This window comes from Melopsittacus undulatus, chromosome Z, assembly GCF_012275295.1.
Source record: "Melopsittacus undulatus isolate bMelUnd1 chromosome Z, bMelUnd1.mat.Z, whole genome shotgun sequence".
Taxonomy (NCBI): Eukaryota; Metazoa; Chordata; class Aves; order Psittaciformes; family Psittaculidae; genus Melopsittacus; species Melopsittacus undulatus.
The window spans coordinates 36329550-36353692 of NC_047557.1; the positions used below are offsets into that span (position 1 = coordinate 36329550).

The 24143-nt window shown below is 37.4% G+C and overlaps 1 protein-coding gene across 1 annotated transcript in view; it reads left to right on the forward strand.

Moving 5' to 3' along the window:
* Window positions 1-24143, forward strand: part of FOCAD (focadhesin) — a 99349-nt gene that overhangs the window by 37873 nt on the left and 37333 nt on the right. Inside the window, exons 13-22 of the mRNA XM_005154972.4 lie at window positions 420-524; window positions 912-1013; window positions 1505-1635; window positions 2316-2442; window positions 12858-12992; window positions 13363-13413; window positions 14557-14640; window positions 15792-15906; window positions 18557-18745; window positions 19000-19121. Of these exons, the coding sequence (XP_005155029.2) occupies window positions 420-524; window positions 912-1013; window positions 1505-1635; window positions 2316-2442; window positions 12858-12992; window positions 13363-13413; window positions 14557-14640; window positions 15792-15906; window positions 18557-18745; window positions 19000-19121 (1161 nt within the window). The remainder of the gene's footprint in view (window positions 1-419; window positions 525-911; window positions 1014-1504; window positions 1636-2315; window positions 2443-12857; window positions 12993-13362; window positions 13414-14556; window positions 14641-15791; window positions 15907-18556; window positions 18746-18999; window positions 19122-24143) is intronic.

A 24143-nucleotide genomic window follows, 5' to 3' on the forward strand; every position in this document is an offset into this window, starting at 1 on the left:
TATGTGACAGGTCTGTGGGATATGATTGTAGCATCATTGGAATTTCTGTGTAATGACAGAACTGAATTGGAATAGTTTCTTCATTCATTTGGTATGGATTTTAGTGTACCACTTTCAATTATGTGTTCCTTTGAGTATGCCTGTAATGTAATTTCAAATAAAAATTCACATGTGGATTATTGCAGTGATTTCAGCTGAACATACAGGCACTATGTTACGTAAAATGATAATTTAAAGGGAAATAAATTGTTAATCCTATAAAATTACAGACTTAAGAATTTTCCTTTCTCTTTCCTATTAGCAGAAGTACTAATGCAAAAGGGTAGGAGTTTGTAATATTTTCTGACAAGATCACTGTCTTATATATGAGATCGCGTTGGGAACCTAGTTCCAAGTTTTTTTTTCTTCTTTTATTTTAGGTCCCAAATCTGATCCCAGTTTTAGTATTTAAATTGGGAAGACCTTTGGAGCCTGCACTTTACAGGGATGTATTGTATACATTGCCTACACTGGGTGTACACAAGGTCAGAATGAATGTTTTTTAATAAAAGGAAAACTGTGTCAATAAGAGGTCATTTATTTTGTAAAAAAATATTTATACTGAGCAAAGCATAGCTTGCTTAAAATAACTGATTTGTAAGCTTCAGCATAACTTTCTAATATCTTGGATGGTATATGACGTTTGTTTTAGAATTAAATTTACATTATGCTGTATTGTCTGTACTGTATCATTATATATAGGTCATAAGAAGATGTTCTTGGACTTGCACTGAAATTTTTCACAAAATTGACATTGCAGTTGGACAGTTATCTCCTTGGTGTACTTGGTCATAAAATAATCATTTGTAGATTAATCTTTGTTCTCGGACATAAAAAATAACAGTGAAATTTGGTTAAAAATTTTCTTTCAGGTTTGTGTTGCTCAAATTCTACGTGCCATACACATGCTGGGGAGCGTGCCAAAGCTTAGAGCAGTTACTTTGCGGCTGATGACATCCTTATGGGAAAGACAGGTTAGAAAATTCTTGTAGTGTTCCTAAGATAAGTGTAGTTGAAAAACTAGTTGCCCCTAACCAAGAAAGGAAATAAATTTTGTAATATTGCTTACACTAATAAGTCATTATCAGTGTTAATAAGTAAGTGGTGGGCTCTGTTTTAGTGAAAAATTTCAGTAGTATGTCTTTCCTGAAACCTGCTTTTCATTTCATGAGCTCTTAGACTGGATGTTTGAAGGACAGCTTTCTGCTTTTCATGATGTACAGTAAGAGCAAGACCTTAGTTATATGGCATTAATTTGCTTTTATGTTCATAAAGTAGCAACAGAGATTTGGTCTGCAGAAGCCATTTAAATCTCAGTGCACTATTAGATTCTCTTAATGAAGAAAAGCAAATATGGTATACAATAAAAGAGATATTTACAGATCATATAAAAGTGCTAACAATGAAAATGCTGTCATCAGCTTTCAAAGGTGTGATGATAACTTCAAAATTTAACCTTTTCTAGGATCGAATTTATCCAGAACTGCAGAAGTTCTTGGCAATGTCTGATATGCCTTCTTTGTCTGTTGACAAAGATGCTCAATGGGAAAAGCTGATTGCTAAAGCTGCTTGTATAAGAGATATATGCAGGCAGAGGTAAGCACAAGTGTAATCCATCTTACTTCTTTTTAAGTCAACCCAAGTTTTTTTTCCCCCCAGAAAAGCTGCATAATTATTTCTCCTACTTTGTTGTATTAATTGCAGGTGATATTTTTTTAGCTGTATGAAATACTGACTCACGCATTACTATTCTCAGCAACTAGTAAGGTTTGGGGTTTATAATAAAAATAATAGAAAACATATATAAATAAAGTTAAATTAAAATCTCTTTATCCTGAAGCAAAACATGCATCTTGTCCTGATCCAGTAACTTAAAGGTCTTTCAAATTATAAAAAGGGAGTGTTGAAACATTAGAAGAAACAACTGATGATCTGTCTATCTTTCTGTCCAAAGAAAGATTGGATGCTTTTCTGGATTTTCCTTCTCAGTCACTTCTTGAATGATGTTGTCCTTTAGTATACACAACATCCTTGGACGAAAACTTCCATTGTTTAGGTTTTTTTTGGAACTTTGGTGCGTGCTGATTTAATTCTCCAGATCACTTAGCCTTTAGAGCTTTCTATCATATCCTTGTTTGTATCTTTTTTACCTCCCAGTTTTAATCTGGTTTAGTTGTCACTTAAACAAAAGCAACACATAATGAGTTTTTGTGTATAGAATAGAACTTGTGTATATACGTGAATATTGGCTTGTATCGTCATGTTTTTTCTTTTAGGCCATACCAGCATGGAGCAGACATGTTGGCTGCAATTTCCCAGGTATTAAATGAATGCACAAAACCTGATCAAGCTTCACCTGCTGCCTTAGTGTTACAGGGTCTTCAGGCACTTTGTGAAGCTGAGGTAAGAATTTGGCTTGCCGTTGTGTTTTGTTCTGTTTGTGGATCATGGACTTTTTTCCTAGTTGTCTTTTGTTTTAAGAGTACTTTGGATTGTGGCAGATTTTTTTTTCCTTCCTTCTGACAAATTTAATTCCTCCATTCCAAGATCAGTATATTGTTCCTGGGGAATTGTACTGTAAAATTCTACTACAGCAGGTCAGTCCTTCAGTGCGTTGGTTTAAATTTTCAGTCAGCTTTGCAGTCTATTTCAGAGACATCCTTTCAGGTATTTTCAATGAGATTTGAAAAGAACAGCTGTTTGGCACATAATTCTGATTGGCTGAAAATTATGTAAAACATCTAATCTTTTGATACCTTGTTACTGGCCTGCTGTACTGGGCCTGATTCATATGATGGCAAATCACTTCTAGTGGGGAGGCTTTTGTTTTATGTTTCCTAATGCATTCGTTACTTATTGATGAAGAGGTCAAGTAAGCATTGGAACATCCTTCCCAGAGAGGTTGCATTGTCTCCATCCTTGGAGCTTTTCACATTCCTTTTGGACACAACCCTGAGCGACTGAGTCTGATCTCATAGTAACCCTGCTTTGAGAGAAAGTTGGACTAGAAATATCCTGAGGTGCCTTCCAACCCAGATTGTCCTGTGATCCTATGATATCCCTGAGTTAGGAGCCAAGGGTCTTTGTTTCCGCAGTGGCATACCTGATATGGTCATACAGGCACAGACATGCTGTGAATTCCACTATAGACAAACTGCGGACTATGCAGGCCATCTCAGTTAGTGGACTGATGATAGTCTGCAGAAATATTTAATTACCCATCCTGTCAAACAGCAGTTTTAAGTTTATCCACTTCTTCGCTTTTAATGCAGTGTTTACTGCAGTAAGGCCAATCCAACAAAATCCAGCCATTGTCATACGTTTGAAATCATGTCAGCAGTTTAAGAGCAACATGGTAAATGGTTAGCAGTCCACAGACATTAGTATTCAATATAGTTAAAAAGCTTCAGACAAAGGCTTATAAGAACAAGCTTACTCAGGGTAATCACTGTGTTTGCTTTTGGTGTGGAATTTGGCTCTTCTTTATTTTACATAGATTCTTTGAATGCTGGCTTCAGTATTTAGTGTTTAAGCAGTATTTTCCCAGGCTGGATTATACTTAGACTTTGTTTCGCAAAGAAGCAGGAGCTAGGCCTATGACAAATGTCACATCCTACTATGAAAACCTCATTTGGGAACAGACATTCTGTACCTCTGTTGAGAAGTGATAGGCTGAGACAACAATAGGAACTCAGGGAGGAAGGAAAGAAGGAATCACTTAGTGGGCAGGTACCAATTTTTCCTGTCCTAGTTCTTATATGCCTCCCTCATCTTGTTTTGCTTCTTCATTTTCAGATCTGCCACCTAGCAATACCTTAACAGAATTCTCTTGTTTGGTAAAGTAGGTAACCATTTGGGTTAAGTAATGCAGTCTGTCTCTTGGTTAGTAATTAGACTCCAGTCTGCAGTGCAGTAACCTTAAAGGGCATAATCATAGCGATTGGTCAGAGGGATTTGATTTGGTGCTTTCTCTCTGCCACTGTCTTAATAACTGACTATGGGAAAGGGTGCAGCTGCATAGGTGCAGAATGTTTGTGAGCACCTAATTTTCAGTCAGCTTCTGCACCAGCATAACAAATTATGTTTTCATTTGTATAGTTGACATAGTTGAAGACAGAATCTTATACACCATGTGGCTTTGTCAAAGCTGAGTTAGCTAAGCTGAGAGTCTCAGAAAAGCTTCTATGTGAAACTAATGCTATAATGTGCTATAACATTGTTTTGTTGTTGGTTTGTGGGTTTTTTTTTGTTGTTGTTGTTGTGTTTGGTGGTTTTGGTTGTTTGGTTTTTTTTGAACAGCATTAAGAATATCAGCTTAGTTTTAATGGGTCTCACAAGGAGGGCTTCTCTCCCCGCTTTTTTTTTCTAGTAGCTTTTAATGAATAGTGCACAGTGACTCGCATGTCAAAAATGTAAAATACACATCGTTCTTGCCAAACCACATTTCCTAATTGTAAGCAAATATTTTGTTGGGTTTTTTTCCCAGTAATTTCAGTGGAAGCCAGTGAACTTCCTATGAGGACATCTATCCTGGCATTTAATCGATTTCTTGTACCAAGTACTGTATGCAAGTTAAGAAACATTCAAGAGCAAAGATTATAAGCATAGTTTTTAGAACCACTTTCCAAGCTTTTTCTGGAAGTGGTTTCTTGCTGTTTATTCCTTCAGTCCACATTTAAACATTTTATTCACCATAAAGAAACCAGCATAGCAGAATATTACAAGGAACTGAAAAGCTGCATGAGAGCAAATGGTGTTGACTGAGTTTAACATAAATAGGAATTACAAACCTTGGATGCTCTTTACAACCATAAAACTGTACTTTTACAATGGTGAGTTTGTGTTGAGATATTTTCAGGTCAGATTTACTCCTCATTCTCTTTTTGCCTTTATATCCTCAGCCTTGTACGTAGTTAACATCATAATACCTATTTGAACTCTCTAGCCAGTAGTGTAGGTGCAGTTCCTTACCTGTGTAGGACTACTGTTGAAAGGAACTGCCAGGCTTTATATAGGTAAGGGGTTTTCCACATACTGAATGAGTGCATAAAATAAGTTGACCTGGAACCTTGCTGGACTGCATTCAGCCTGACTTGTCTGGTAAACACCCACTGTCAGAATATTTGCTGTTTTACTCGCTCTAATGGTATACTGCTACTGTGCCTAAAAGTGCTGCTGCTGCTTTTGGTTTTGTTTTGTTGTTGTTTTTTTTTTCTGGTTTGGTTTGGCTTTTTGTTTTGGTTTTGTTGGGTTTTTTTCTCCCTTCCCCCTCCCCTCACATCTGAATTGAAAACTGTGACTCCACCTACACTTTCAAGTCATCTACCAAAATCCATTTCAGTGTACCCTCATCACTGGTGCAATTCCTGGTTTTTGAAAGTGGGAAATGTCAGATTTTGTGGCAATGTAAATGTACTTTTTTCCATTTGCAAATGCATTGTTATATCATAAAGTCATACAATAGTTTGGGTTGGAAGGGACCTCTAAAGGTCATCTAGTCACAAACAGTTTCTCTTTCTGCACCTGTCTCTGCACCCAAACTGTCTTCATTTTGGAAACATTCACTACAGTGGCAACTTCATTTTCTATCATTTGATTAGGATGTGTGGTATACTAGCATAGTCCAAATGTTGCTAACGTTATTTTCTTCTCCTTCCTATTCCCAAGCTTTGTCATTTTATGTATTTTGACAGTTCATTTGGTTGCTTTCTCAAGGCTAGAAAAGAATTCTAACTTTGTCTTCTGGTTTGCTAATAAGAATCTCTTGGTTGGGAAGCATGCAAATAAACAAGCCTTATTGTAGCAGAAGAAAATGTAATGATTTGAAGGATGCTTTTCATTGTAAGGGCATCCACTGAGGAATTAAACACACAAACATACACCTGCACTATTTTCAAGTTATTTTTTGATACTTAGAAAACCTTCCCTTTTGCATTCTTAAAGAGCTGTAGTTTCCAAAATGCTAGTATTTATTTCTGGATGTACCAATGGAATTTTTCAAACATTTTTACCGTAACTGCAGAGAATCAGAATTTGCTTAGGACTTTTTTTGATCTGACACTTGGGTGTTGTATTATTGAATTAAGTTTTCATGTTTGAGCTGTCAGCTGTCAAAGGCATATTTATAGGACCATCTGCCTTAGGCTGGGAACTCTATTGCAAGTGTTCTTCGCAATAGCAGAAACATTCTGGGTCGTGTTGATAAGTTTCTGGATTTCCATCAGATTACAAGTGCTGTTAAAAGATCAGAGACATCATACAGTAGGAGAATTTTAATTCATTAACTATGCTTGATGGTTCTAAATTGTGATTATCTAATTGAATACCTCTGAACTGAAAATATTATTACTTAAATTATGGTAATGTCATTGTAGTTCTGTGGTTTCATTAAATAAAGAATTTGATGTAGACTGATGCTTACTTTTGTAATTGCATTGAATTGAATGTGAAATGGGGTTTGAATTCAGAACAGTATGTTTCTTGGACCCAACCATATGTGGGTCCTAGAAACATGAGCAGTTTCTCAATGCAGTTTTTAAACTAGCTGCCATAGTAATATGCGCCTTTCTAATCTGAGAATACACTGGCTTTGGAGAATTGCACCGATTCTTAGCTGTGTTGTTTAGCTTCGTACACGGCTATTTAGTGGGACTGTGGTGAAGATGATCCTGTGTCCAGTAGCAGTCCAGAGTGCCACACACTGAGAAGACAGGAGAATGCATTAGATGGAAACATCAGTGTTCTGTCATACAGTTAAGACCCTTCAGGAAGCTGTTCATGCTGCCAGCATCTCAAATGTTTTTCAGGATTTGAGTCTTCAATATATATAAGACTGGAGCCGCACAGCTTTGGATTTCAGGCAGCAGCTGGTACCGTGCATCTGGGATTTTGTCTCAGTGCCTGGCCAGTACCTGAAGACCTGATCCAAAATGAAGATTCTCTTTCATACCTTTTCTCCCTGCTTTAGGGCTTTGGATAGTGGCAGTGTTATGATGACATAGTGTCAAGTGTTATGATGACATATAGTGTCAAGTCTGAAACTTCACTGGCAAAGTTTTTGATGGCTACAGCACTTTCCTTTTTTTGGACCTCCTTTTGTTTTAAAAACAAACCTTAACAAGCAATCTCCTTAAATACAAATAAAAAAGCAGATAAAATGGCATTCTTTACCTTTTGCTCTCAAGAACAATACAAGAGCAGTGATGAGTGAGGAAACTGAAACATCTGGCTGTGAAAGGCTGAAAGGATCCACAAAAGAAGTATGAATGTAATTTTAACATTTTTTGTTTGATTGGCTTCTTTTTCCTAAGGAGTTATTTTCTCAAATAATGTAACTTGTTAGACATGGTATATTTTGGGACTGTATGTCATGTTTAGTATACCATGATATTGACTGAGAGAGTATATTGGCAGTTGCAGTTAAGTAAGACATTTCAGCACATGTCGAGCATGTTAGAGACTGGCAAGTCATTGATTACAAGAACAAAATGGTCAAAAGTTGCATATGCTGGCATATGTATGTTGCTGTACTGAAGAATTATCTTTCTGTGAGTAGATGATGCCTTTACTCTTCAATAAAATATTTAGCAATTGGAAATGCATGATGTTTCTTTTAGCTGATAGAAAAATTTAATTTCTGCTGGACCTCCACTTCTCAAGAAGATACGTATCAGTAGATTTAAAATCAGTATTGTGTTAATATAAATAATCTCTGCCATTTTCATGAATGTTTTTGTAGGTAAGGAAATTAAACCCTTTGAAAGGAAAAAAATCCTAATTTCACTTTTTTGGTCAGAGTATTGGTGTTGACTAAACTACTGAAATACTATTTATTCACTACAGTATGCTAAGTACTAGATCTTGTATGGCACTTAGTACTGCGCTTAGCATGTACAATGTTTACATGTGTATGTATGAAAAACAGTCCTCAGTGTATAAGACAGCATATGATTGTTGTAATACTACTGGGGATGTGTGACTTAATACCTGTGGTTTTGGCATACCAAATATACTTGGTCCAAAACCAATATTTTGTTTTCAGTGTAGCTGATAAAAAGACATTTGATATATGAGATACCTGCAGATTTCAGTTAAGTTCATCTGCTGTGGATGAAAATGCTGAATGCTGAAAATGCTAAGATGTCTAGTTGTTCCAAACAATTATCAAAAAGTGCAATTTGCCATTGCTTAGGCGTGGTGTGGATATCTGCTGAATCTGAAACTTCTGTTAGATTGCTCACTACTTTTTATGACCTTCTTTTTAACTGTTAGCTGAAATCGGAGAATGTGCGTGATACCATAGAAAAGAATTACATTAAACCATCTTGTCTAGCTACTAATTTTTAAGTCTTCCTAAATGACAATATCAAATGAGACCCCATGAAAACATAACAGCTTGAATTTGTTTCTCTGCATAGTAATGCAAGGTGTATTTTCTGCTTCCAGACAACTAGTTTATGACAAAGTTAAAACGTCTAGGTAGTTTAGTTTAGTAAGTGCTACAAAATGCTGTCTTTCTGAATAGTGGAAGAGATATTTTCATGTTCTTGCAAACAGTATGTTTTGAAAAATGGAAGAAAGAGAGACATAATTTTCGCTCAGAATGTTATCAGATTAGGTCTTGCCAGCCATCAGTGGTTGTTACCATAGAAACGTATTTATGGGTTTGCTATTCCTGAAACAGATTCAACTCAAAAGGCATCTTCAGTTTCTGTTAATCTGCACTCTGCAATTTGTTTTGCACTCACAATCAATTGCCTGAATTCAGTGATACCAAAGATGCTTTTTTCAGTGTAGAATAACAGTAAAACTATATTTCTTAATTCCTTCCCATAATATGCTCATAAACATTCCTTGATGTAATTTCATTACATAGATAGATTTGTATTTATCTTTGACTGAGTCTTCTGTTGCTTTGCATTAATTTCATAGACCTTGAAGAAGTTTTCATGGCATTGTGGCTCAGATTGTTTAAAGAAGAGTTTTGATTTGCAGCTCTGGTATGTTTTCCCCTTTCAAAGGCTGAGTATATAAACTCGTACCTAGCTCTGCCATAGCTATTTTGGGGTTTGTTTTTTTTTTGCCTAGACTTTGGTTTTGTGCCTGCATTGTTACAGGTTTGGTATGTTTCTTTGTTTTGTCGGTTTTGTTGTTGTGATTTGGTGGTTTTGATGTGGTGGTTGTGTTTGTTGGTTTGGGATTTTTTGTTTGCTTGGGTTTTTTTTTTCTGTTTTTCTTTGTGGCTCTTCCTATTTTGTGCTGTTTTCATTGCAGTGGAGCCTGAAAACTCAGAGACAAACTGTAGCAACATATAAGTTCCAGATGTAATTATTTTAGATATGGTGGCAAAATCTGAAAACTGAAATTTTCCTCAGGGAGTAGTGTGCGATTTGATGAAATGCCTTAGCAAAATTACCCAAGTTTTTGCTAGAATACATGGCTTCTTACAGAGAGAGAGCATGAGCAAGTGGAAAAGTCTCTCAAGAAAAAAGTTTTAATACCAGTAATACTGTCCAGTCAAGCTTCCTTTTCAATTTGACAACTTCTTTTTGTGACTTCTCTGTAATTCTTCAGCTAGAACTGCAACACTGGCTGAACATTTTATAGGTGTTTTTCAGTGCCTAGAAATTCAAAATATTGTACCTATTGCTCATTGAGCTGTCATGCAGATCTTTAAGAGTGAAGATGAGCCAGTAGAGGCTTATTTTTTATCTGGGAAGGGCTAAGTAGGACCAAATATGTGTCGCTGTTGTGCTGTAGTTAGGGTTATGTAGTCATTAGTTTCTTCACTATACAGAGTTAAGTTGTTACGAAAACCTAGATAAGTAGCTGTTACAGCCTAATAGTCTTTCAGCTTTGTGGAAGGTAGTATGGATGTGGAAAACATCACTGATGGCAAAAGCATAATTTCTAACTCTTAAAAACATTCTAAACACCTAACCCCAAATGTTATAAATGGGGCCTGAAGCAGTGATGTCTTCCTGAATGTATGGATGTTCTGAAACACGGGTGTATTGATATATAGAAGGCTCCTTTTCCATCTGAAATATGCATCAATCCTAGAGATAAGTATTAACATTTTTTATACTTAATAAAGAGCATACATCAGTGGTTTTTTAAAAAAAAAGAAAGAAGGAGAGAGAGATCAATAAGCCCTAAACCAGAAGCAGCAGATATAGAGAAGGCTTGTGCAGCATCATTGTTTTCCTCAGCAAAGAATCTGCAGCAGTTGGTGCAGTCAGCTTTTGAAATCACTGTGTCCTCCTGCAGAACAAAATATGACCTTTTCACTAGGGATCTTGGGGTTCAGTGTGAATTCTGGAAGCTGAATGCAATGCGTGAGCATACAAAAAAGATTATTTGTGAGATGAACAGATCTTGTGCGTTGTCAGTCGATTAGTTGCCTGTGACATTAGATCTCATGGTAAGGAGTAATCAGTGTAGATAGACTAATAAAGTAACTATGAATTTTTAAGAGAAGCTCTCATCTAAGAGTACATGGATGAATGTGAAGGTACTTATTTGACTGTCAAACAGGTGGATAAGGTAAACGGTTAGTTTGAGCTGGTTTTGCAGTTTAAATTGTTCCTACTGAAGAAGAAATTAAAGTATAGTGGGAATAGGAGTATTAGCTGTGAATGGATTTGGACTTGAAAACAAGTGTTTCATTGAGTCCCTTGCCCTTTCCAAAGGGACCAAAATTTCTCTTAGTACTTGAACACTTTTCATCAGGTACTAAGATGAGAAAGGCCATTTCCTTTGAATGTGCAAAGATTTCTGAGGGCATCTGAATTGGTGTGAGGAAGAGTTTGAAGAATTTCCAGTGTGCATAAAAAAATACTCAAATCACTTCGAGTGTTGAAGGAGAACCTATACAGCAGGTGACAGCTTAGCTTGGGATCTTCCTGTACACTGTTGTTATTCTTCATAAAATATGATTGTGAATATAAGCAGTAGACAGAAAGGACTTTTTTAGCATCCCTAAGTGGAAGTATTCACATTTGTAAGGAGACTTCTTTCTGTGTGAGTGCACTGAATAACGCAGATTTTGTTGTCATCTGAATTGTGTTTTCTTGGAAATAAAGCTGAGCATCAAAAACTACTGTGTCAAGGGGAACAGTGCTGGTTTTGTGGTTTTCATTTTTTTTTTCTTTTTTTTTTTCATTTGGGTGTAATTGCTTTCAGCTTGCAAAAGATCCCTGTGTACTTACCATATCCATGCTGTACTGACCTGCAACACTAGAAAAAAGAGAAAAGTAAAAGCTTGGATTTCAGCTCTGGTATTGCTGCCCAGCAGTAATACCTTTACTTCAGGATAACCTTCTGGCTGAAGAAATCAAAATACTTTTCTTTTTTTCACTAAGAGACTTCAAAGCCTATACTCTCTTCCAGAGCTTCAACAAAATAAAATCCCGTGTCTGCTTCCTCATCTTTTCATATGACACAAAAGATTACTCTTTTCTCTATATACTGTAAAATTTTTTTGCTGCTTGGGTGTGGCACTGATGTTTTAGGCACAGTATGTGAAATGCCTTGACAACAAGCTGCTTAACTATTTCAGAGACTCAGAGTTAAGGATATTTTGGTAAAGTGCTTAACGATAATCATGAACATAAACACAAAAAGTGATCTTGTATTCAGTGGACTGTTCATGTATTTAAATCTAGGCAAAAAGTGGAGTGCCTTTTTTAATTGAGTTCTGAAAAGTGAATCATGTCTCCCAGACATCTTCCGTTATCTTCCTTTTGCTGCTGATATACTTGTAGAAGCCCTTCTTGTTGTCCCTGATGTCCTTTGCCAAGCTCAATTCTAAGTGTTCCTTGGCCTTCCCTTCACATCTCTGCGTATCCTGATGATGTTCCTATGGCACTCCCACTTGGCCTGTCCGTTCTTCCACCTCCCATAAATTTCCTTCTTGAGTTTAAAGTTTGCTAGGAGCTCCCTGTTCATCCATGCAGGTCTTCTGCCCTTTTACGTGAATTCTTCGTCATAGGGATACACCGGTCATGGGCTTGGAGGAAGTGCATAATGCCTTCCTAGTTTCTGCAAAGGCAGATTTAAAAGGCTGAAGTTATTATGTTCTAAGGACTTGGAAAGCAAATGTCAAGACCCAAATTCATTATTAACAATAGGAACAATTTTTTTCCCCCCCAAGTTAAAAATTGGAAGCATGATGCTACTGTAGTTTCCTGACAGAATTACTTTTCTTATGTTTCTTGTTCACTGAAGTGATTTCTCTCACTGAAAATTCTAAGAACTGACCTGCTTAGTGGAGGGGTTATGAAGCTGTGGTATTAGTGTTTATTTTAATTTGACATTTTTCCCAAAACTGCTGTATTCCTGCAGTTTCACAGTCTTCTCCTTTTCTGCAGACCTATTTGGATTTGATTATGTTTAAAGATTAAGAGTATTTTGTTTTGGAGGGCTCCCAGGAAACATAGTTTCCTCAGTAGCTTCCTCTGCTTCCATCCTGTTGAACTCCTACAAAGAGCTTACTTTTAAACTAAGCTACACAAGTGAATTGGACCAGTAACATTACATAAAGATACATCTACAACTTGTGTGTGTTGCTAACAGCATCCTCTTTACTCCTTCTGGTAGCTGCTTTATCTGGTGGACTGGTATGCATTATTATTGCATGATGTCAATTAATATACTGTGAGATCGTTAATGCAGATAAAATTTTAACATGCTTGCCTTTTTTTGTGCATTCTGTAATTCCTGCTCCTAACTAAGAAGAAAGGTGGCAAGTGCTGAAAAGAGATGTTTAAATAAAGTTGGGTTTGCTGTTAGCAATGGTGCCTCCTAATCTTCTTCAGGTTGTTTGCATCCGTTCTACATGGAGTGCTCTGTCTCCAAAGTTGAGTTGTGATACAAGACCCCTCATTTTAAAAGCACTGAATGAGTTGTTTGCCCTGGTTCCCTCATTAACAGTGAATACAAGCGAACATGAGGTATGTGCTCATAGAATAAGGTGAGTCTCTTCGTGCATCTTTGTATATGTGTTTTATGTGTACGTGCTTGTTTTTAGTGTCTAAGGTGCACACACTGTTTAATTGAGGTTAATCATAATTAATGTTTCCATACAGTTTCACAATTTTAACTTGTATTAGTGAATCATGGGAGATAGGTGGGAAATCCCAGTGCAAGGTTGATCAATTTTCCCTCTCCCAGAATGTGGGGATATGTGAATATGTCTAAAGTTTAAACTTCCTAGCTCAGTGCGTGTTGATGTGGCAGCAGGTTATTTCAGGTAACTGTCTCTATTTCAGCTCTTTATTTGGTTAAAGAAAATCTGAATGTCTGCTTTGATTGCTTTTATAGAAATTTAAAGCTCAAGTTGTCAACTTTCTTTGGAACAACACACAAAACAAGGTAGGTGATATAGCCGAAAATGTTGATTGCTGGTGTCAGCAACTGGATTTATTGTTTTATGCCTTTCTGTCAAGATATGGTTATCTGTCTCATAAGGGGTCTCATTTCTAATAGGGTTTCTTCTTCATCAATCTAATAGGGTTTCTTTCTTCATCAATCATTTAATGCTGTTTGTGAAGCAATGTAATGCACATGAAAGGTGGTAACTGATGGTCCTAACATCTACCACTCTGTCGTGGTTTAAACTAAATCTGCACAGTTCCCCCTTTGTTTCCCCTCCCTCCCCTCACCTTCCCACTCCCGGAGGGATGGGAAGGAGAGCCAGAGGAATACAACTCCCACGGATTGAGGTAAAATCAGTCCAGCAATCAAGGTATAACAGAAATAACTACCGGTACCAATAATAAATCAATGTTAGAGGAGACAAACAGGGAGAGAGAATACAATACCACCCGCCGCCACGAGGCCAGCCCCGAAGAGAAGAGAGCTCCCCCCTCCCCTCCTGGCCAGCTTCCAGTTGCCTCCCCGAGCCCAGCCCGGAGTGTTAACCCCTTCCCTTCTGGCCAGCTTCCAGTCCTCTCCCCGAGCAGGATGTGCTGTGGTATGGAATACCTCCCTGACTAGCCCAGACCAGGCGCCCTATCTCTCCCTCCTCCCTGGCAGAGCATGAGCTACTGCTGAACCTATGACACACTCACAACAAGAATTGTAGCAAAAACAACTGACTCCAGTGGTAGACTTCAGCTTTGATGTGGTGAAGCATCTAGGCAAAACTGCAGCTATGAGAACTAACTGAATTTTTTGCTGGGGTATTGTAATGCATCATCACCATAGGACTGGAGGAACCAAAGTATTTTAGTTTAAACATAGCTTGGATATTGCTACATAAACTACCCTTCCAGCAGTAATGGCGTTCAGCAATCAGACGTTTACTATCCAGGTTACATAATGGATCCTCCTAGTTTGCATTGTATATATAAAGTAAGCAATTGAGAGTGTGCCTCAGGAACACATAGTTATTTTAAAGGGTTTTTTCAGGATTCAGTAGTTAGTGGATAGGCTCTTTGTGTGTGCAGTTTCCAGTTGATAGCAATACTGTGTGCTGTGCTTACGATTTTCTTTTTCCTCTGGTTAATTTGCTAGGATGCTGTAGTAGCCATTTCAGCCTACAAATCACTCTCGGCATTTGGCTCTGAAGAACATAAAATACTTCATCTTCCTGAACAGGTAGCATTTTACATGGATTGTATCCTCTTATCTTCTTGAAAAGGAGAGAAGGGTTTGTGCCAGAGAACCATCCTCCCTTATAGAAGGAATATGAGCTCCTGCTGGTGAAATGGGATGGTAGTATGCATGATTAACATAAACAGGACTTGGGAGAGGGCACAAATGGAGAGTGGGATGTAAGCAATCAGAAAGTAATTTTTTTTAATGCATTAGTTAAATCAGCAGGTTATTTTTTTGATCACCTAATTTGCATTTTAAGCTTTTCTGTTATTGTTTGCAGTTGAGGTTTTGACACTATGCAACACTTGAGATTACTGCTTCATCTGTTTCAGTCACTCTCATGCTTAGTGCTTTATGTTCCTGAAATGGGCAAGTCAGTTTGAAAAGTAGGTGCTATTTTTGGAAAAAAAAAAAAAAATTAAGACAGACTTGGCAATAATCAGTAGTCTGGTACTTTATGGCATAGTAAATTATTTATGGCATTATTGCAAGATTGGCACCATCTGTGTGTTGTAAAGGTCAGAATAAGCAACTTTAAAATTAAAAAACATTCTTGCTTTATATAAATCAATGAGGGGATTTCAGTATAAATGTTACAGCTGAAAAATGTATTTTGCATGGAAAAGCACAAGATAGAATGTGGGAAATCTAAGCATTGCTGCAATACTAAATTTTTCACAATAGTACACAGCTCTTATTGGTGCTGTTACTTTACACTTGTTAGAAAATAAGTAAGTGTTTTCATTGAAAGCATTGTAAATATGTTGCAGTTTTTCAGATTCTGAAAACTAGTATAGGATAGTAATGCCTAACACAAGTGCTGCGTGTATATCCAATATAAAATACTGATTTTCTCTAATTGAAGAAGAATCAGAGAGAAGATGAAGTTTTAGTAAGAGTTTAGAGAGAAATTTTACTTTTATAGATACGGATTTACATACTTGTGATTTTTATCAACCAGCTTTGCCTTTCCTTCAGGTAGAAGAAAAGCTTTCATTCTTTTAGTTTCAAATTAACAAAATGGAGTGAAAATAATGAGATTAGGAACTTCTCATATTGGTATTTTTGACACTTCATTGACACTTGGAATCATGAAAGGTAATAGATCTTGAATTTTTGTGCCGATTAGTTTTTTTCTTTAAACCTTTCAGGCACGACCAGAAGTAAACACTTTGGAGGAGGCAGGCGTGGATGAAGAAGATCTTTTTATTCCAGGCTCTTCATACATCAAGCTGTTGTCTCTAACACCAGCTTATGTTTTAGGAGGTATATTATATTCAGTATTTGAGGTTACTTTGCAGATTTATAATCACCATCACTATACACACGTGGCTTTTTTATAGTGGAGTGTCATGTTAAAGTGCAGCTGGAGAATGTTATACTAGGTTGCAGGAAAAATATTAAAGCAGAAGTTCAGAGGAAAACAAAAGCCCAACCCATTTTTAGGAAAACAGTGAGTCAGAGGTCATGATGGTAGAAAAAATGTTTATGACAAGATGTTAAAAATCCTTATCTGTCCTATAGGAAAAGCCAGTTGCTTATTACTTGCTTCAAGTGTTGTTTCATTGTAGTGCAACTTCAATAGGTAAGGCTGAACAAATATATTTAAAGGCAGCTCTGTATTTTAGCCCAGCATGGGCTGAAGGAAAAAACCATACACCCAAACCGATAATGTTTTATAAACAGAGTATCAATAGTATTAAACAACTGCTGTATACAAAAATCTGTTTAATAAATAGATCAGTGCTATGCTTAATATTTTAGTGGTGCATATTGATTTTAAATTATGCTTCAACAGTAGTTGAATCACTTTTAGGATTTGGGATTTTGAATATTCACTTGATTGCTCTCATGAATGTTATCTTTTGTTCCCAGTTATAAGCTTTTTATGTTAGTACCTGGACTAAAGTATGATTATTTCACTGTTTGTAGAATACATGATGTGTCGATGTGTGATTGTAACCTGTAAACATGGGCATAGGATAGTAGTAGTATTCTGTAGTATTTTCTCCCAGTAGCAACTCACTGAAAGATCCATTCACTTGATACTCCATGCATTGGAGTCTGGAGTATATGCAGTCTCACCTGGAGAATCTGTGTTGTGATAGATGTGCAAACTGTCAAGTTCTGGAAGCTTTGTGGGGAAGACTGACATACAGCAACTAAAGGTAGTGATGTGTCTGGGCAGAAAACTCAAGCTCTGTGTGTGATGGATGCTGAGATAGGCAACTTAGCAGGAAGTTGGGAATCCAAACTGGACTTTGGAGAGAACAGGCTGAGTAAGAAGATGCAGCTAATATTCACTGGTGTCCTGGTTTCAGTTGTAACAGTTATTTTTTCTCCTTCCTAGTAGCTGGTGCAGTGCTGTGTTTTGACTGGGTGAGAACAGTGCTGGTAGCACACTGATGTTTTAATTGTTGCTCAGTAGCACTTACCCTGATCAAGGACTTTTCAGTCTCTCATATTCAGCCAGTAAGGAGGGGCACAAGAAGCAGTGAGGAAACAGAGAGAGGACACTTGGCTCAAACTAGCCAAAGGGGTATTCTGTACCACAGCATTTCATGCCCACTATATAAACTGGTGGAGTTACCTTGAAGGCCCAGATCACTGCTTGGGTCGAGCTGGGTATCAGTCAGCGGGTGGTGAGCAATTGTGTTGTGCATCACTTGTGTTTATTGCCTTTTTTTACTTCCCTTTTTAGTTTTTTATTCTCTTTGCTAATTATTTCCCTTAGTATTGTTAGTGGTAGTAGTAGTAGTTTTGTATGGTACTTCAGTTATTGGACTGTTCGTATTTCAACCTGTGGGGTTTACATTCTTTCAGTTCTCCTCCCCATCCCTCACAGAGTGGGGGAGGAAGGAGGGAGCAAAAGAGTGGCTACGTGGTGCTGAGTTTCACCAGCTAGGCTTAAACCACAATAACTGATATAAAAACACATAATGAAAACATATAAAACTATTTTGTTCCAGTCTGCGATAGGTATTTCTTGGACCCAGAAAGGATGAGTGAGTACCCTTTTGTCTCTTTTGTCCTCAAGTTTCTAGTCAAAGTAGGACTGTGTATAATTTGGGAGCTTGTATGACAAAGTCTCAAGCCTACTGTGAAACAGTTATAAATCCTCTTAAAACTCAGTTATGTAACAAAAGCACTAACAGATTTTCAAACATACAAGGTTTTCAGGGTGCTGGTACAATGCTGGCTGTTTGTGATGTGGTAACAAATATCTTGCAGTTATATATCTACATACATTGTACACGCAGAACATGTACAGAACATGTTTTTTTCTAATGTGTGCCTATAGAAGTTGCTTAAGATTAACTTCACAAATGAACAGTAAATTAATTCTGTCTAATGTTAAACCTTATCAGACTATGAAATGCATAGCTTGAGAGCAGAGAACTGTAACTATTTGTACAGCTATGGTAACAGAAGTCAAGGTAATACTTCCTTCTCTCTGTATCTACTGTTTGCATATATACACTCCCTCTCCATCTACCTTCTTTGCATTATGCTTCTTTTAAATCTCTTTTAGAACAACCTGGTTTTAAAAACAATATTTTTCACTGTGTTGGTAAATAACAGTTTTATTTCTTATTGTCATTCTGTCAGCTTGTACCAGTTTTATTTGACACCCAGAAGACAATATCTCATGGTTTAGTTAAGACCATGTTTCTTCCCTGCCTTAGTTTCTGACTTACTCAGAGCCTCTTGAAGTTGCAGTGTGGTGTTGCAGTGGTATCAGAGAGACTTGCTAAGAGTTCTGATATTTGGCATGACTCGCCTATCTAAGCTTACCTCTCATGAAGCAGTGGTATCATTTTGGGTTTTCTAGGTTTGTTTTGGGGCCTCGTCATCATGGTCTGTGACATTCCCTTTTTCTTCTTTTTTTTTTTGTTTTTTGTTGCAATTCATCCAGCATTTGAAGAGTTTGCAACATCACTTGTGAAACAGGAGATGACCAACATGCCCCGTGGTATCTATCATTCTGCCTTGAGAGGAGGGACCACACGGTCAGACCAAGGCAAAGCCATGGCAGGCGTTGCAGACTTCTTGCTGAAAATGTATGAAAGGAACAAACAACCAGGCATGACGCCAGGCCTTGCAGGTAAGCTGTCAGTTTATTGAAGTTAGACAAATATGTATGCTCTGACCCAAATATTTCTATGAATCTTGAGAGTTAATCAGTTTAAGCAACAATGTCTTACTGCCACTTGCCTGTGCTTACATAGGCTTTTTTAAATTGAAGGCTTTGTTGTCTTTACTTTGCTTTGGGTTCTTCCCTGACTTATGCAAGACTTATGAACTGTTACCATGAGTATGGGTATTGACCCTTCTTTTCCCCTTCTCTCCCTCCTTAAGCTGGTATGTTGTCTTGTTATGACCTTCCAGTCCATATGGGCAAAGACGGCAAGCCTATTAATCGATTTCTGACCAGTAGGGGCCGTAATTTCCAGCAAATGTTGGTAGCCCTCATTCATGAGGTAAGTTGCTGGTTTTCTTTCCTTTTCAGAAGTATTATGCTTCCTTCCCTGTCTTACTACCTCACTTGTTTATGCTAATTAAGTATTAGCATAAGCTAGCAATGGCATGTATGAATATATGATAATTAACTAAAATTGCTGTGAGGACCAGCTAACTTCACATGTAAATACTTTTTAAGTGTTCACTGATGAAGTACTTCTAAAAATCAGTAAACAAACACAAGTTGACTTGCCTTTATTCACTTTGCAAGACTACTGTACCTGCCTTATGCCTGTTGTATGTAACCAGCTGTAGGTGAATGACAGGTTTGAACAATGATGGGATTCTGTGGGGACATGACATTTTCACCTTGCTAAGACTTGCTATTTTGTCTTTTAAATGTTTCAACTCCCTGACCTGTTAGGCTTACATTGTAGAAACCATACAGTTACCTTTGGTGTAGTTTCAGATAAACTACAGCAAAACTTAATCTTTACAGAAAATGAAGTGCCTGTAACAAAATCTTTCAGAGAGTTTAAAATTATGGTATTTATGGTTGATACAAAAGTTGATATTTGAAAATTTTGGAGAGCAGGAAAGCAACTAAGTAGTTACACTGGGTCCAGGGAAAGAAGTGGTCCGTTCCCAACTTTATGCCAATGAGAGCAGTTACTGACAAGAGTAGAAGAGTATTAATTGCTTTAAAAGTTCATAAACTAATTCTGTTAATACAGTCATTTTGTATTGCTGCAGAGGTTGATTGCAGTCTGAGGGTGAATTTTCTGCTCACAGGACACAAAATATGTATAAATTGTATTTGATACAAGCAAGAGAGCTTATATGGTGATAAAAAAAAAAATCATAAGATTTGGATTGCCTCTTAGCCAGAATGTCCAGAAATAAAAACAGGGTATGCATATCTGGAAATTTTAAAAGCTTTCTTTTTTTTTTCCTGCCCCACAGCAATACTAATTTCTATTACACTTTTCAAGGATAGAAAAGCTTAAACGGTCCCATTACTCCTTTTTCTGTCCTGTTTACATGCAGTGTGGTGCTATTAAAGATAATTTTATTGTATGCTGTTTTGTACAGAGGAGCCTTTTCTTCAGAGCATAGGATGGATCTTGTGTTGATAGTGAGCCAGAACCATATAAAATAAAAGGAAGTGTTTATCTAATACTCTCACTGTACTTGTTGCAGAAGTTGGAAGAGCTAGAATGAATAAAATATGGTTTGCAGGTGGGAGCGTGTTTGGGTCCTGATTTTGGTTTGTGAGTGACACCCAGCAGACCTGGAGGCTAGCAGCTGCAAAATTCCTTTATGATGCTAGTAAAATCACTGACACCAAACACTTTCTGTCATGAAATAAGTGAACACAGAGTTTGAGTGGGAAGGTTGCATGCACGGGGTTTGGAGAGTTTTCTGTTTACAAACTGAAAGTCTGACACAGAACACAGGTGGACATGCGTTCTGATCTTGTGATGCATCTGCATAGTGCTCTGCTAGCTTTGCTCTCAATTTCTGCTTCCTGCTTTTTCACACTGCACTTACAGTAGTTCACTCCCTCACTCTCTTTAGAGCAAATGAGTTAGTTACCTTTCTAGCAAACCTGTCTGCTGCATAGTTTGCCTGAAGTTTCCAGTCAAGCAATGTGTATGTTGAAATCAGCAGCTTCTACCTAGTTCAGTCTTCCAGCCCTGAACCATCTCTCAAAACACTTCCACAGATTAGCATGCATATAATTTTTTTACCTATCATGCAGCATCTTGTCATTTTGGTCCTTCTGAACTGAAAAGCCATAAACTAATAAAAATGTCTTGTGGCCATAGGGACACCACATGGATCCCAGTAGAAATTAGACCAAAAGCAGTACAAGGATGAAAGCTATTCTGCACCAGTTGTACTGGGGTATAGAAATCTTTCCCTGGTACTTTCTTATGAAGGCAGCGTCAACAGGGTTCTGAAGTAACTCAGATCTCAAGTTCTTCTCAAATAGTAAAAATAAAACCCTCAAACCACCCTTAAACACAGATCTCAAGGTGTCTAATCACTTACACAAGATTAACAGGTATTTTCCATTTTTACATCTAACTGCAAAGGATACCCCTCCTCCTCCCAGAAATGTGCAAGTAAATCAGTGAATGTTATGTAACATTTTCCAATGGAGAGCACATGGGGAAGTTCACAAGGGTACTGCAAAATGTGTCATGGAAGCAGATTTAGAGTAAGAAGTTAGGAATGGTGCACGGACTTGCACGTGGTGAATGGGGTGGAGTTAGTAATATATACTAATGACTGGAGACAGAAATATTTTATTAAGTATCTCAGTCTTTTGCGAAGTTAATTGGTTCAAGGTGTATTAAAACTAAAAAGAAATCTAGGTATGTTTGAAATGTAAACCTAAGCACAAAACATCTTCAGACAATCCTAACTGTACCCTTTTAGGAAAAATTCACAATAATTGTAAAGTTTTGATTGAAATAGGTTAGTATTTCTGCTCTGAGCTTAGACTGCTTTAAAAGACAAGCTTGGTTTTTGCATTTTTTTCCCCTTGTACAGAGAAATAGTTGGAGTTAGGGTTGTCAGAGAAAGGTATTAGTGTCTTTGAGAAGAGAAGGGTGCCCACGGACTCATCTGACTGCATTTTGTGCCTTAGTGTTTAGCCCTCAGTGTTCTTCTGAGAAGCAGAGTTTAACAGTAAAAAGGGAGCTTAAGCTATAAAGCTATCAAATAGCAGTACTGGTCTGAGAAAATAGAGTTAGTAGGACCTAGGCTCACCTTTTGCCTGTAACAGTGGCTATAGGAATTAATGTGTTTTGTGAAGTCCTTGCTGCAGAGTTCAACACAGCACGTTAAGCAAGGGTTTATTAGGGGGTTTAAATTACCAGAATTACGTTTGTTTGCTACAGCTTTGAGTCCTTTTTATTTGCGGGGAGTGAGGAAGGGGGTGTTAACTCTTATACTGACTTCTTAAGTAAAATGAGAAGCATTTGTTAAAAATGGTGGTCTTAAAGTGGTCTTAAAGTGGTCTTTGAAGTATTGCTGTCAGTACAAAGCTTAGAGAAAACCATGAGGTGGATGTAAAGACCAAGAAATTACATTTAACCGGGAGCTAACAATCATCCATTCATTTTATTTCTAAAAATCCCTGGTAGCTGGCATTTCCTTAGTGATTAGCAGTCTTCAGTATAATTGGTGTACTGGGATAATAAGGTTTTTGTCTCTTCAGTGCTTTGCTCCATGCTCATCTCTGTAGAATATAAGCCTACAGCTTGTGTATCTGTCTGTACATCTGTATGCTTAGTTGCCATTATTACACTTAGTTTTGTGAAAACTGGGTCATGGGGAGGGGCCTGAGGCAACCAGTTTCATTTTTGTAAGATTCTTTGTAGAAAAGTGATGCCTGAGATTCTGCTGCCAAAAAATAAAAAAATTAGTTGCATGAGGTCTATATGCAGAGGATGCATGTTTAAAAGTCTGTAAAGCATATAAATAACAGCTACGTGGGTTTAGCTGCCATTCAAATCTGAGAGTAACAACAATGATGAAAAGGTAATTTACTATTAAACCTTAATGGGCCAGAAATATTCTATCTCCTGGGTGTTACTCTAGATGAGGGACTGCGTACAGCTGTAATACCTGTCAGCAAAATCAGATTAAGATGGTGCAGAAGGCGATTTTGATGTCATTTGGACTGGTATCTGTTTCAATAAACAGTAGTACATTTAAAATGCCATATTGCTCTTTACTGGTGACTTGAAAGAAGAGGACCATATTTCCCAGAAATGGGGATGTGCTGTTCAACTGATTATTAAACAGAGCTTGTTAACCTCTCTTTGAGAGGACACATAAGCTACTGTAGTCACAGTGGTCAGAAATCACATAGACCATGGATTTTCTTTGTTTTCTCTACATCTGCCTGGATCAACTATGCAAGAAGTCCCCTGAGGTTACCAGTCACCTGGGCTAGGTTAGCTAATAATTACCTGTGTCTCATTCAGTTTTGGGAGTAAATATAGGAGCTAACAGGAATAATCTCTCACCAGCTTCACTTATTTGTGTTGTGAAAATTAATTAGGATTAATAGTCACATATATTCACATCATGCACCATATGTTTCATGGTTCTGTAAATGTATGTTTTGGGTTAAAGTTACTAGGTTCAGCTAACTAACCATCTTTTCTTTCTGTAGTGGAGGTAAGGGGAATCGTTCATGCTGTATGAAAAAACAGCAGCCTTCTTTTGGCACACAGATGAGGTGTATGGTGTCTTTGACAGTTGGAACCGATGCAATGCTTTTAGAATGAAGGATGGTCTTGCTTTCACATGTTTCTCAATATTCAAGTGCTTTCTTTGTGTTCAAAATAGCACAGTTATTTTGCCCTAATAATTAGTAACATTTACAACACTATTGTAAAGTTGTGTGCCAGTGATGAGTTGTACAAACAATGATCATGTTAGGTGCTCTGTGTATACTCACAGACCATTCCCTGCTTCTATTTTAAAGCACGTTCATTAGATTTGCTGCGATGGCATGCATCTTTGAACGCTGAAGTGGGAAATCCCTTCTGTACATTTCCTACCTGATCTCATTTTGATGTGATCAAGAGATTTATGGCCTTATTTAAACCTTATATGTGAAGTACCTTAAGGTGATAATTTGATTTCCTGGAGCAGAATTCACTGTAGTGTATTCATCTGTACCAAGGTATTTCTGTGGATGTGGTTTAGATTATGAACTACTCTGTGCTGATTTTCACTCCTGAATTTACTGAATGTATCTCCTCCAGTAACGAAATGGTATTCAGGAAGTAAGTTTGTAATCTGTAAGTTTTTGTTTTCCTCCTCCTCAGTCTAATGCGCCTTGGAGAGACAATTTTTTTCTCACGAAGGAATGCTGGGAGAGGATTTAAAAGTACATGCATGCAAATATGTTAAAAAAGAGCCCCTAAGCAAAATTTTAAATTAAAAGAGATGCTGCTTCCCTGTTTCACTGATGTGAATATGTAATGGTAGCCTCATTTATGAACTGAGGCTTCAGT